At 38.8% G+C, this 12,456-nt stretch overlaps 1 protein-coding gene across 1 annotated transcript; it reads left to right on the top strand.

Moving 5' to 3' along the window:
- The first annotated feature begins 921 nt into the window (after positions 1–921).
- Positions 922–5,382, top strand: hapln4 (hyaluronan and proteoglycan link protein 4). Its single transcript, XM_056256473.1, has 5 exons — positions 922–1,098; positions 1,587–1,695; positions 3,306–3,668; positions 3,753–4,055; positions 4,990–5,382. The coding sequence occupies exons 1-5, from the start codon at positions 1,090–1,092 to the stop codon at positions 5,343–5,345; spliced, it is 1,140 nt and encodes a 379-aa protein (XP_056112448.1). The 5' UTR covers positions 922–1,089; the 3' UTR covers positions 5,346–5,382.
- The last annotated feature ends 7,074 nt before the right edge of the window (positions 5,383–12,456 follow it).

The raw sequence follows: 12,456 nt of genomic DNA, 5'->3' as shown, positions 1-12,456 counted from the left end.
AAACATTTACTGTCAAATATATAACATACACAAATATCAAACTGTTGTCTTGGCCAATAAAAATATTGTAATTAATAAATATAAAACACCTTAAACACGTGACAACTCACGATACCCCCCCCCCCCCCCCCTCCCCCTAAATACCTGTCATTACTTCAAATATAATCACCCATAATAATGACGTTTAAATAAAGAAGTCGAGCGAGCTATCAGTGGCATCACTAACATGTTATAATAGCCTAGGCTACTGTAATCAAGTAGGCCTACAAGTTGTTCAAAAAATTAAATAGACACATATATAGTGCATTACTTCAGTTCTGCAACATGGACACTGCAGACGGATACTGAGTGCTAAAATAAACACTATCATTTTAACTTTTCGAATAGAAAAAAAGAACATATTGGAGAAAGCGGGCATCGATCCCGCTACCTCTCGCATGCTAAGCGAGCGCTCTACCATCTGAGCTAATTCCCCTTCCGGTTTACCACGTCAATTTTGAGAGTATTTACCATCAAACGCATGTCTAAAACGTACTTCTATTCATTCATTATAGTCGAGAAAAAGAAACGACATTATTTTAACAAATCTTCCTAATACAATATGCTCCATTTACCAGATATCCAAACTCGAAACATACTCGCAAAGCGAGATCACATAAGTGGAAAAGGTCCGAAGTGTTTAAAAAATAAGTTTAGGTTGTCGTGGGATTTGAGGTTAAGTATTCACGACTAAATTACTATATAAACTTGTCGAATAAAGCTCCAAGCACCGAGTTTGCGAATAAATAAACTAGGTCTGCAACGTACGCAACAGAGAAAACTATACAAATGCAACTTTATAGTACAGCGTGAGATAAAAAGAGGTAACTCTTTATCATTACACTATTCATCAGCACTAAGCTAAGCTTTTCTTCCTGCGTACTGTAAATGAGAGAGTCTTCCACTGCTGATACCGTCAGCAGTGCGTGATGAGACACGACAGACATCTGCAGTGATACCGAGTCAGGATCGGGACAGCTGCACTAACGCACCTCAGTCATCTGGAGCAAGAATAACTTTACCCCATCTCAACATAAAACGCGTCTTCTCATGATGATGGTGAGTTCAAATCGCATTTGTGTGGGTTTTACTTGTCACCTTGATAATGCGCAGTGCATTGCGGTAGGGGATGCTCAAAGATGCTGTAAGGGGAGTTGAGGATGATAATGTAGGCTACGATTCCGCTGTGTCGTATATAATGTGTTTGGGCTGGTGTCAGTGCTGCAGCAGTAGTAGTAGTAGTAGTGTATGTGTGGTTTGGATCATGTTACTTAAATGAATACGTAATAAAGGCCCCCATTTGTAAACAAACACTGCTTGGCTTTGTAAAGATAAGAACAAAAATCAGATATCAGACATTTTTTTGTAGTCCACGTGTACATTTACAAACCTTATGTATCAGATATTGACTACACTGTTTGAATAGATTGTGTTTCGTCAAAATGTCAGTGTAAACAATCTTAAAGATTTGAAAACCAAACTAATTTGTGCACAATATGAATAAAGCCTGGTTGTTCCCACTCTGTTTTTTTTTTCTTTGAAAAAAGACCTTGTGCCTGGAAACCATTACCTGCGCACTGTTGTTCCTTTCACCCTTTGTGACCACCTACCCAGCTGACATAGAGAAAGGACGGAGGAGAGTGGTTCATGTAATGGGTAAGTACACTGTCTTCTGTGCCACTTTGGTGTCAGATCACAATTTAAGTAATGCAAACATGGGAATGCAATGTTATCAGAACAAGGTTATGATACCTACTGACAACCACCTTGCATTCTGCTGCCACCATGTTAAACATGCAACCAACCAACAAATAAATACCATTACTGTGTAAGCGCTTTGATATGTAGAGCAATTCATGTAAATTTTGACCTAGAGACCACTCCACCCACAAGAGTCATCTTATGTGTAGCTATAATCTCACTTCTCAAATTCAGTAGCTTAATAATACCAGATGTATTAAAAGAAAATCTCTCACAAACCCAGTTGTAGTGGCTACGTGGCTCAAGTAATACAAGCAATATGCAACATCCGATACTCTTTGCATATTTATATTATAGGGATGACGCCGCTAATGCAAGTAAACATACTGCATAATCAGTTTCAGGTCCTCTAGGTCTCTTTTCTTCATTTGGTATTCATTTTTATATAAGCAAGGAAAAACAGTCTTTAATTGCCAATAGCTGTTGCACTAGCTGTCCTCTCACAGCATGGCCTCATCATTTACTTGGCAGCTGCAAATTACTTTCAAAAAGTCTGTGGTTACAGTGACATTGCTTTGAGTTTAGAACCCTTTTCTTCAGATGACTGGTTCTTTATCTGTCTCTGGCTGAATTAATGATTGGACATGTTTGGCAACCCTGCTTTCAAAAGAAAATGTGTTTTGGTAACAAACATTTCAGATTGCCAGGTATCCAGCTGACAGTTTAAATGAGCAGATGTCAAGGGTGATTACACCCCTTGAGGTCTGTCCGGAAGATCTTGGATAGCTATCAGAAAAGGTGTTGTTTGATAGCTATGGTTCACACTTTTAAGACTTGGTGGCTTGGAGGAGCACTCGTCACTTTCAAATCCAACTATGCTTCAAGTGCCTTTGAACAGCCTTCAGACAAAAGCAAGGGATTCTGTGGGAAATAAAAGAAAATGTTAAGGATTAAAGCATTTTCAGTGTCGTTTTCGATACCATAGTTATTCAAATGTCTTCGTTGGGTCAGATGTTCCTGTTGCTCAACAGGTAAAGGCAAGGTGCTCAGCAGGTGGGCTGCATCTGCAACTGGCACTCTTAAAAGATATTAATGCACAATGCAGATTTCAGGCTTATTTGACACGTCAGTTGAGTTCTCTGAATCGAAAGGGACACACCACAAAAATACTGACAGATGTGGTTATATCTGAAAAGAAAATTACCCTATTTGCACATGAACTGCATTACAGTCCCAAGTTTCACAATCAGGTGCATTTTCACCCAAACCTTTGACAAAGTCTGGAAACCTTTCAGAAAAATTCAGATGAAATCAGGTAAATTGGGCCACTTTTTGACATTGAATGACTGTCAAAACGTGGCCCAATTTACTTGAATTCACCTGTAATATATATATATATATGATTGCAGAATCTAATTCGGTTTGAATATGGCCTTCCTGGTTTCTGAAGTTGCTGCTAGGAACTCTAAAGTCAAGGGTTTGATACCCAGAAACACACAGATACCTTGAATGCATGCAGTGCAATGCGTGTAGTGATTCCTTTACTTCTCTCTCTTTTTCTTTAGAGGATGATACTGGGGCAGTGATAGTACAAACTGCTCCAGGTAAGGTGGTCACCCATCGCGGTGGGACTATCACCCTTCCCTGCCGTTTCCACCATGAACCAGAGAACGTCGACCCTTACCGCATTCGCATCAAATGGACGAAGATTTCTGATTCTTTCCAGTTTGAAGACGTGTTTGTTGCTCTGGGGCGACAACAGAAGGTATTTGGGTCTTACCGTGGCCGTGTGTCTCTGGAGAGGGCAGGACCAGGAGACGCTTCAGTTATAATTCACAACATCACCTTGCAAGACTATGGCCGCTATGAGTGCGAGGTCACCAATGACATGGAGGATGACACAGGATTTGTCAATCTAGATCTTGAAGGTCAGGGAGTTGGCCAGGTGTTTTTATTGTAGCAACTAAGATTGAATAAAGTGTCATATTTCTATGAACTTCTTTTTTTATAAGGTGTGGTGTTCCCATACTATCCTCCATCCGGACGCTACAAGCTGAACTACCACCAGGCTGAGGATGTGTGCCGACAGCAAGATGCTATTCTGGCCTCCCATGCACAACTACACAAGGCTTGGCTTGAGGGCTTGGACTGGTGTAATGCCGGCTGGTTAGAAGATGGCTCGGTCCAGTACCCCATCTCCCATCCTCGAGACCAATGTGGCCGTAAGGACAGCCCTCCCGGTGTCCGCAACTACGGCTACAGGCACAAAGATGACGAACTCTTTGATGCTTTTTGCTTTACCTCGAACCTCAACGGTGAGTGTTTGCCTTCTCAGCAATCTCTTCCAGCCTAAGGCTGTTGGACCAGGTTTCTGTTGAGAAGGTCCTCCTGCTTCTCCTTTTACTGCCTTCTGTTTGATACATGGCTAACAAATGGTGCCAGTGATATAAATGAAGGAGTCTTAACTGAGCAATGCATCAGTTCCTGGAAAAATTGGCCAAATCAAATCAAATTTCAGGGAAACTATGATTAAATACAGCTTCTGGGGTGCAAAGTCACTTTGTGGCCATGTGAGAATAATAGGTGTTTGCACAGTTGAAAGTTGAATTGATTTTGTCTTCAGGAAGAAAACTGAATTTTTTGGCCCAGGTTCAGACCATTTGTTACTAAGTGCTGTATGATCCAGTGGGTACACAAGACTTGCTTAGTTCTTCAAACCCACTTGCAGTCAAGTCATTGAGAGCCAAAGGCTTTTCTTTTCATCCCCAAGTGGGCTATTAGAGAGGACAGTTTGTCTGGAAATATTTATAGCTAGGGCAATTTTCAATAATACCCCTACACTGACCAGCTGCTGGAATTTACAGAATGGCCCAGTGGGAAATATAAGACGATGTGCTGCCCTAACAGTCAACAGTCACATAAACAAAAAGAAAATCAATGAACGACTCCTGAAAAACAGGTGGCATTCTGAAATCTTTCTTTCTTTCTTTATTTGTCCTCTTTCCTCCTTTTCTTACCCAGCCAGGCCTAAACAAAAAAAGGCATTATTATTTCATCATGATAAAGGCAGATGTAAATTCATCTGAATTAAAATGTCTTCTTTTAGTAAGGATTTCATGAGCATATTTGTCAGAACTTTTGCAGCATTCAACCAATCATGTTTCTTCAGCATTTCAGTCATTCATGGTGAACTACTCAAAACTTCTTACAGCTTCTGTTGTCTTTCATAAAATTGTGTTTCTGTTGCAGGACGTGTTTACTTTCTCAAACGTTTTAAGAAGGTAAACTACCTTGAGGCGGTAAAGGCATGTCAACGTGATGACGCAGTGATAGCCAAAGTCGGTCAACTGTATGCCGCTTGGAAGATCCAGCTCTTGGACCGTTGTGAGGCAGGATGGGTGGAAGATGGCAGCATTCGTTACCCCATAGTCAATCCTCGGACCCGCTGTGGTGGCCCAGAACCCGGTGTCCGAAACCTGGGTTTCCCTGATAAGAAGTTCCGCCTCTACGGAGCCTACTGCTTCCGCAGGAACCCTGATGTCCAGTCAACACAGGCTCTGAAAGAAACCACATCCAAACCAGCTAACAGCACCAGAAGTATCTGACAGTGCAAAATACTAGTTACTAGCATCATGGCTTCCATGTTTGACAGACAAGGTTTTTTTTTGCACACCTGCTAGGCTACTATGCAACTAGGCTAGCGCTGAACTCGGGGCATATTCAAGCTTATATCATTTTACTCACTTGAAATGAGGTGTCAATCATCTCTAAATTGTGAAATTTAGCAACTTTTTTCCTCAGAGACATCACTAGGGAAAAATATGGCACAATGTATTAGCCTAAATGTTTCACAGTATACCCTGCATGCAGAGAAAACAGAACTTAGCCTTGAGGTTTTCAATTTGTTTTATTTTTTGCTGTTTCCCAGGAAAGACAGAAGCAACTTAAATGAGCACTAAGAAAGCAGGAGTGCTAATTTAGCCTTATAATGAGTGTAGAACATTAGCAATATTCTGGAAGCTTGTTTCCACCTCTGAATTGTGAGTTTATATCTTGCAATTCTGACTTTATTTCTCGCAATTGTGAGTTTATATCGCACAATTCTGACTTCCTCGCTATTGCGAGTTAATATCTCACAATTCTGATTATTTCTCGCAATTTGCGAGTTTATATCTCACAATTCTGACATCCTCGCAATTGCGAGTTTCAGTTTATGTCTCACAATTCTGACAATTTCTCGCAATTGTGAGTTTATATCGCACAATTCTGACTTCCTCGTATTGCGAGTTTATATCTCACAATTCTGATTATTTCTCGCAATTCGCGAGTTTATATCTCACAATTCTGACATCCTCGCAATTGCGAGTTTCAGTTTATGTCTCACAATTCTGACTATTTCTCGCAATTCATGAGTTTATATCTCGCAATTCTGACTTTCTCGCAATTGCGAGTTTATATCTCGCAACTGAGAGAAAAAAGTCAGAATTATGACATGAAATGTTGTAATTATATATATATATTTTTATATTCTGTGGCGGAAACAAGCTTCCATACGATAGCCCTTACTGACCTGATGATGAGAAAGTGATAATGGACAAAACTCGCATCAGATGCTAGCATGACCTGGCTAGCTTGGCTGGGCTTAGCTTGCTTATTAAAATTAACTTTCACAGTTTTGCCATCTAAGCAAGTAGCACAACTGATTAGCTTTGCCAATTACTATGCACATACAACAAATTTTTTATACATTTTGAATGACCTTGCAAGCAATAATAGAATTAAGCATGACATTTTAAGACGTTTGTTACACCGATAAAGCTAAAATATTGTGAACGACAGACTTATATAAGCGGCTTTACTACCTCTTAGTGGTTGACAATTGCACAATATTGTCAATGATGAAGCATTTGAGATTAAAGTTATTTATCTGTTTGCGTTGCCTCTCAATTCTCTAAATACTGTGGATACTGGGCACAGAATTGCTTGTGAACACAATAGCTTGACCTCTGACACAAAAAGGGAAGAAAAACCTGATGTCGCTAGTAACCATGACGATAGCTGAATATGGCTCTAGCAAATTGCACATTGCTATTTTGGTTTGTCTTGGGCACAAGCACCCGGTGATGCCGCTCTTTGTGTCTACAGTCTGCAAAAACACTTGAGAAAATGTTTGTTGCTTTGCCAGAATAACATAAGTGACCCTTACATTTCCATAGTAACAGCTATAATGAGGCCTCATGAATTAAATAAAAAAGCTACAGATTAAATTTTTTGCTGAAATTAGGCTGTTTACTCTGATAGCATCCATTATATGCTTAGCATTTCTGGTTGCATTTGGCATCCTGTAGCATGTTTGAATGCATGAGTTTAAACATTTTAAACAATCCAGAAAGTAAAAAAAAATATGCTTATGATTTGTTATCACAACATTTTTTTCTTTTGTCAAATCAACTTAGATAACTAATGTGCTTCAGATAACATAATATCTCGAGTTTCTGGTGATTTTTTATTTCAATGAACTCGTATTTTTAAGGCAACCAGGGTATTTACTTTTTAAGTTAAACCAACAATGTATCTTTTTTACAGTGCACCAATATGTAAGGAGCTGTACTATTTCTTAGAAACACACACACAATTTGTTTTTTAGTAAATGTATTTCTAAAAAGCCGTTAGAAAATTGGCATTATCATCTCATATGTTGTTACTCTCTTACCAGGAACATGTATAAAAAGACAATTTAAAGAACATGTATAAAAAGACAATTGTATGTCTATTCAAATAGTTGCATGACTGTCATTGGATCCTTTTAATCTTCCCTCAACATGAAGAAGTCAAAATTAATTGACCATTAACAACTGAGCACGTCCTCTTGGGCAAACAGAACTGAATCAGAATCTCATTTCTTACCTGCTGAAAGGATAAAACAAAGTGAAAATTGAACACTCGAACATCATGTCTGACTGAAGTGTTTGTAACACTGATTGGCTGATTTCGGCGGGTAATGAGTCAGTGCATACAAAGGCTCTGCGTTGTTGAATAAGCCTCCAGCAGTGAACAGTGAGCGTTCACAGTTTGTTTAGACGCTTAAAGCTTTGAACACGGATCCTGCTGATTTGTTCCGATCGGAAGCGGCCGCAGGTACAGATCAAGAGCAAGCATGCTGCTTTCCCTCGCCGGTTTGTGTTGAGAGAACTCAAACTGAAGTGGAAAAGAAGGGGCAGAAGGTTAATGCAACTGTTTAGAGCATTTATTCACAGTGTGCTCTTGAATATGATCTTAAACATGACCCAAGTAGGAAAGGAAGTGACATGATTTTTACAAACTGGAAAGTATGTACAAAATATAGCGTAAGCTAAAATTGCAGCTGCCAGTTTTTCACTTAAAAGTTACAACATAATAATTTACAAGTGTTGAATTTAGATGTGATATCAAAATGCAATTTATTAGGTTACAGGTTTCCCATTATGCATACCGTGGTATGAACGACACTTAGGACACACTGTAAACCCTAATGCTCAAAATAATTAATTGGATTGAGTAGGGTAAATTAAACAAGTTTTTATTCACAAAGTGTAACCAATTAGCAAGTTAGCATTTACTGAATTAAAGCTTGCCAAGTTTCCACTACTAAAAAATTTAAGTTGAGATTACATGATCATTTTAAGTTAAATGTATGAATTAGCTTACTCAAATATTTAAAGTCAAGAGTAATTAAAAAGTATGAGTACAAAATAAAAATCTACCATTCTTCTTACTTACACTTTGAATTTCTTAACTCAAATTTTTTGATGAAACTGATTACCTTAATTTATTTTTTTGCCAACTTATTTGGGTTTACAGTGCAAAGTCCTTGAACAACATTCATATCAACCAAACAGATTTTAGGTTTAGGCTTGTTTGTTTTAGAGCTAAAACAAGCCTTAACATTGTTAAAAATGCATCTGGTTTTAAGGGGAAGTTAATGGTTAAGAGTTAGGGTCCAGAACTAACAAAAGGTCCAAGAACATGTTGTATTGTGATAAATCACCATCTTGTCTTGCATATATGTTCCCATCACCAGCATTGATAATAGTGCAAATTGGAACGCAACTGGACTGTATCAATCCGGGATGAGTCAGGAGTTGGACGCAACAGCCAGAGCAATGAAACCAATAACCTGTTTTTATAAAACTCTGAGAGGTGGCCCTTCCAAGCCATGAAGGTTGAGCTCTTCCCTGGAGCACGCGGTGCTTCCCAATTGGAGTGAGACCAGGAGTAAGAGGACTTTGATAGACTATCCCCTAAGTCACCAATATGGGAAAATCCTGTTATACCGAAGATGTGCTAAGCTGCTTAATGAAGGAAGGTTTCTGGATCGTCAACCGTAGACCCACAACAAATGTACACTGGGCATGTGCATCAAGCCCTAGCGGCCGCCCATATGGACTCGAGCAGAAGGATGTTTTTTTATTTAGTTGCGACTCATTTTTTTGGCCTGCTTTGCATCCTGCAGTACTTTAAAAAGCTATTAGCAGCTAAGGACTTAGCAACCATCTGCACAAACATCATTATCCTGTTAAATGCGGCTCTTGCAAAGACTTAGCAGACCTTCTGTGTTCATCAGTTTACCTACTGAAATGATAAATGGACTTAAGAATAGGAATTAACCTTAACACTGACTCATGATGCTAATGTGGCAACTGTATAAACGCATTTCCCAAATGAGAAGCACGCCGGGGGAGTGCGAAGATAGTTGACTGTCACCATTTTTCAAAATGCTGTAGGTTTACGACGAGGAACGCATTCAGAAAGTAAATCCGTGAGAATCTGGCAATTCACATGCTATTAGCACAGGTAGCTTCAGTCAGCGAAAAAGTTCTTGGATGTGATGCTATTTATTGAAGAAAAAAAAAAAAAAGGCTTACACTTCTTCAAATTCATATCCCTCCCAGAATAGTAACTGGTTCAAAAGATAGCAGCACAGTAAATCAGGAATGTGTTTTTGCAGTTGGAAAAATGCCTAGGTCATCTTAAGAGCAACACTAACTAGATTCCACAGCTTGACGTCTAACGAGGACAGCTTGCCCTTGGAACACTGGGAGAGTCTAGCACATGCAGATCAGTCGGGCAGAGAGATCTCCCGCTACAGCTGCCAAACTCAACTAGATTGGAATTTATTCAAACCAGAGTTGCTTATGGAGTCTCAATAGTTAAATGTCGATTTTTTTTTTTAAGGGACAGTTCACCCAAAAATGAATATTCTGTCATCTACTCCCCCTCATGTCATTCAAAACCCACATGCTGTTGTTTTTTCAACATGGCTTACTGTGAGATCAGTCTGTTTTTTCTTGGCATACAAAAGGTAACAAATTCTTAGTGTTTAACGACTTAAAAATGAAAATTTTGTCATAAATTACTCATGCCATTCCAAGCCCATTTGTTAATCTTTGAAACACAAATTAAAGGTGCTCTATGTAACTTTTTTTCTAAAATGAATCCTTTTTTATTGCCTGTGTGTGAAGGGGTTGTAATCACACATTACAATGATCCACTTGTCGGGTTTTGCTATTACCTCTGAAGGCCAGTATTCCTATTTCTATGTGACGTGCATGCGCGCTCCCGAGCCTCTCTCCTTTTTATATACAGTCTATGCGACGGCACTGCAGCTGACGACATGGAGTCTGATAACACCCAAACACGACCTGGCTCCAGCACAACACACACTCCAACACAAACTCCACATAAATATAAAAAACAAAACAAAAATTTATCTGCTGAAGCTCGTCAGGCCAAACGTCAATCGGATCGACTTAGGACGAAAACACGGATCAACATCGGCAGAGCGTTTGAATTACGAAGAGACCTCCGCTATTTTTATTGTGATAAATTACAAGTTTTCAGATATGCTGAAATAATGGTAAACTGTAATGAAATAGCAAGGTAAACTACAACATATATGAGATATGAAATGAATACAAAAGACTGTTCCAGGATAACAAAAAGTAGGTGCTTTAGGATGTAACTTTTATTTTATGTACTAGATCTACTTTCTAACGTCACTCATCCCACTACTATCATATTGTTTATAATACACATTTCCAGACACGTTCAGTACAGTAATGTTACTTCCTACGATCTTACTGTTACACTGAAATTGTTCAGTCTAGTTCACTAACCGTTTTCGTTATCATATACATTCACCTATGTTGACATTGCTGATAGTGAAAGATACACGAATAGTTAGTGAAATGCCTTATGCTAGATAACACCACATGTCGGCTAAATGCAGTCAATGTAACGTTATCATGGTACGAGCATGGAGCATTAGTTCAACGTCAAGCTGATAAAAGTAGCCTATTATTGTAACGTTGCAGTGGGAGTTTACATGAGTTTCCAGCATGTTGTGTGATACTTTCTCCGGTGTGTTGAAAGTCTCAGTGTGGCCAGTGTACCATGAGTGCTCGCTCTTGTGTTCGAGCACGCGCAAGAGCACGAGCGCTCTTGTAAAAATTGGTTGCAATCTGAAACATCACCGATAGAGGCCGCTAAAAAATACATATAGCACCTTTAAGATTTTTTTTTAATGAAACCTGAAAGATACAGTCAATGGCACTTTCTTGAGGCGTGAAAATAAACCTTATTGGTTCTTGTGCACCACATGTGAGCTTCTGTTTTCAATATTTGATGTTCTCTATGTATGTGATGATCATTATTTATATGTGAATAAATGTTTTTCATAGGAAGTGATCGTGTTTCTTCAGCAGACTTGCATTTATCTGCTGGATTCATATGGATTTCTCTTACGCTCTCTTTATTACATTTTTGAAGCATCAGCGTATTTGTGGAATGGACAGAAATTAGGTTTCATTAAATCTTCATTTGTGGTTTGAAGATGAACAAAAGTCTTATGGGTTTGGAACGAAATGAGTAAAGGATGGCAGAATTTTCATTTTTGTATGAACTATCCCTTTAAATTTCATGCTGTTACTCACAAAATTATGGTATGACTTCAGATGACTTGCAATATGGTGCATTAGTCATATGTACCCAATGTTTGTTTTTGGAGTTATGAACTGTACTTTTAAAGAAAAAACATAACAGCATTTGGGTTTGAAACAACATGAGGGTAATTACATGATGGCAATTTAAATTTTTGTAGTGAACCAACCCTTATAATTTCTTCTTGTTCCTCAAACAAAACTATCGTATGGACCACTTTTTTGTGTTTTTGGAATTATGAACTGTCCTTTTATGGAAAGAAGAAGAAGAAAGTGAGTAAGTACTTACAGAATTGATCTTTTTGGTTGTACTGTGCCTTTAAGAGCTGTATTAATGAAAATATTTGACCTATTTGAGGTGAAACTTGAGCTCGACAGGGTGCTTTTTCATTACGCACAATATATTTTTAAATTGTATATGTCTGGATGAATAGAACTCTTTGATATTGCACGTCTAACACCTTGTTTTATTGCCTTTCTGTGCACTTCTGAGTCTTGATCTCGCCTGATTATTAAACGTGAGAATCATAGCTCCGTACAGGAGCAGATACAGGAATATTTACAATGGCTCACGCCTCAGCGTGAGGATGGAACATCAAAGACCTTGAATCTGACATGAAGAGATAAAGCAGAGGTAGTCAGAGATACACGGCGTGTATGAATTATTCACCACACACTTCTTGAGAGCCAACGGCTTGATAAGAAGAGCTTGCGTCCAGTGATGGAGAGCAAAAAAAAC

The sequence above is a fragment of the Rhinichthys klamathensis genome, unplaced genomic scaffold (genome assembly GCF_029890125.1).
Source record: "Rhinichthys klamathensis goyatoka isolate OS25496 unplaced genomic scaffold, OSU_Roscu_1.1 h1tg000127l_1, whole genome shotgun sequence".
Taxonomy (NCBI): Eukaryota; Metazoa; Chordata; class Actinopteri; order Cypriniformes; family Leuciscidae; genus Rhinichthys; species Rhinichthys klamathensis.
This window is presented reverse-complemented; position numbering and strand designations above follow the sequence as displayed.

Coding starts and splice junctions, on each gene's coding strand:
- hapln4 (XM_056256473.1), top strand. Junction 3,669..3,752: donor TGTCAATCTAGATCTTGAAG/GTCAGGGAGTTG, acceptor TTTTTTTATAAG/GTGTGGTGTTCCCATACTAT. Junction 4,056..4,989: donor CTTTACCTCGAACCTCAACG/GTGAGTGTTTGC, acceptor TTTCTGTTGCAG/GACGTGTTTACTTTCTCAAA.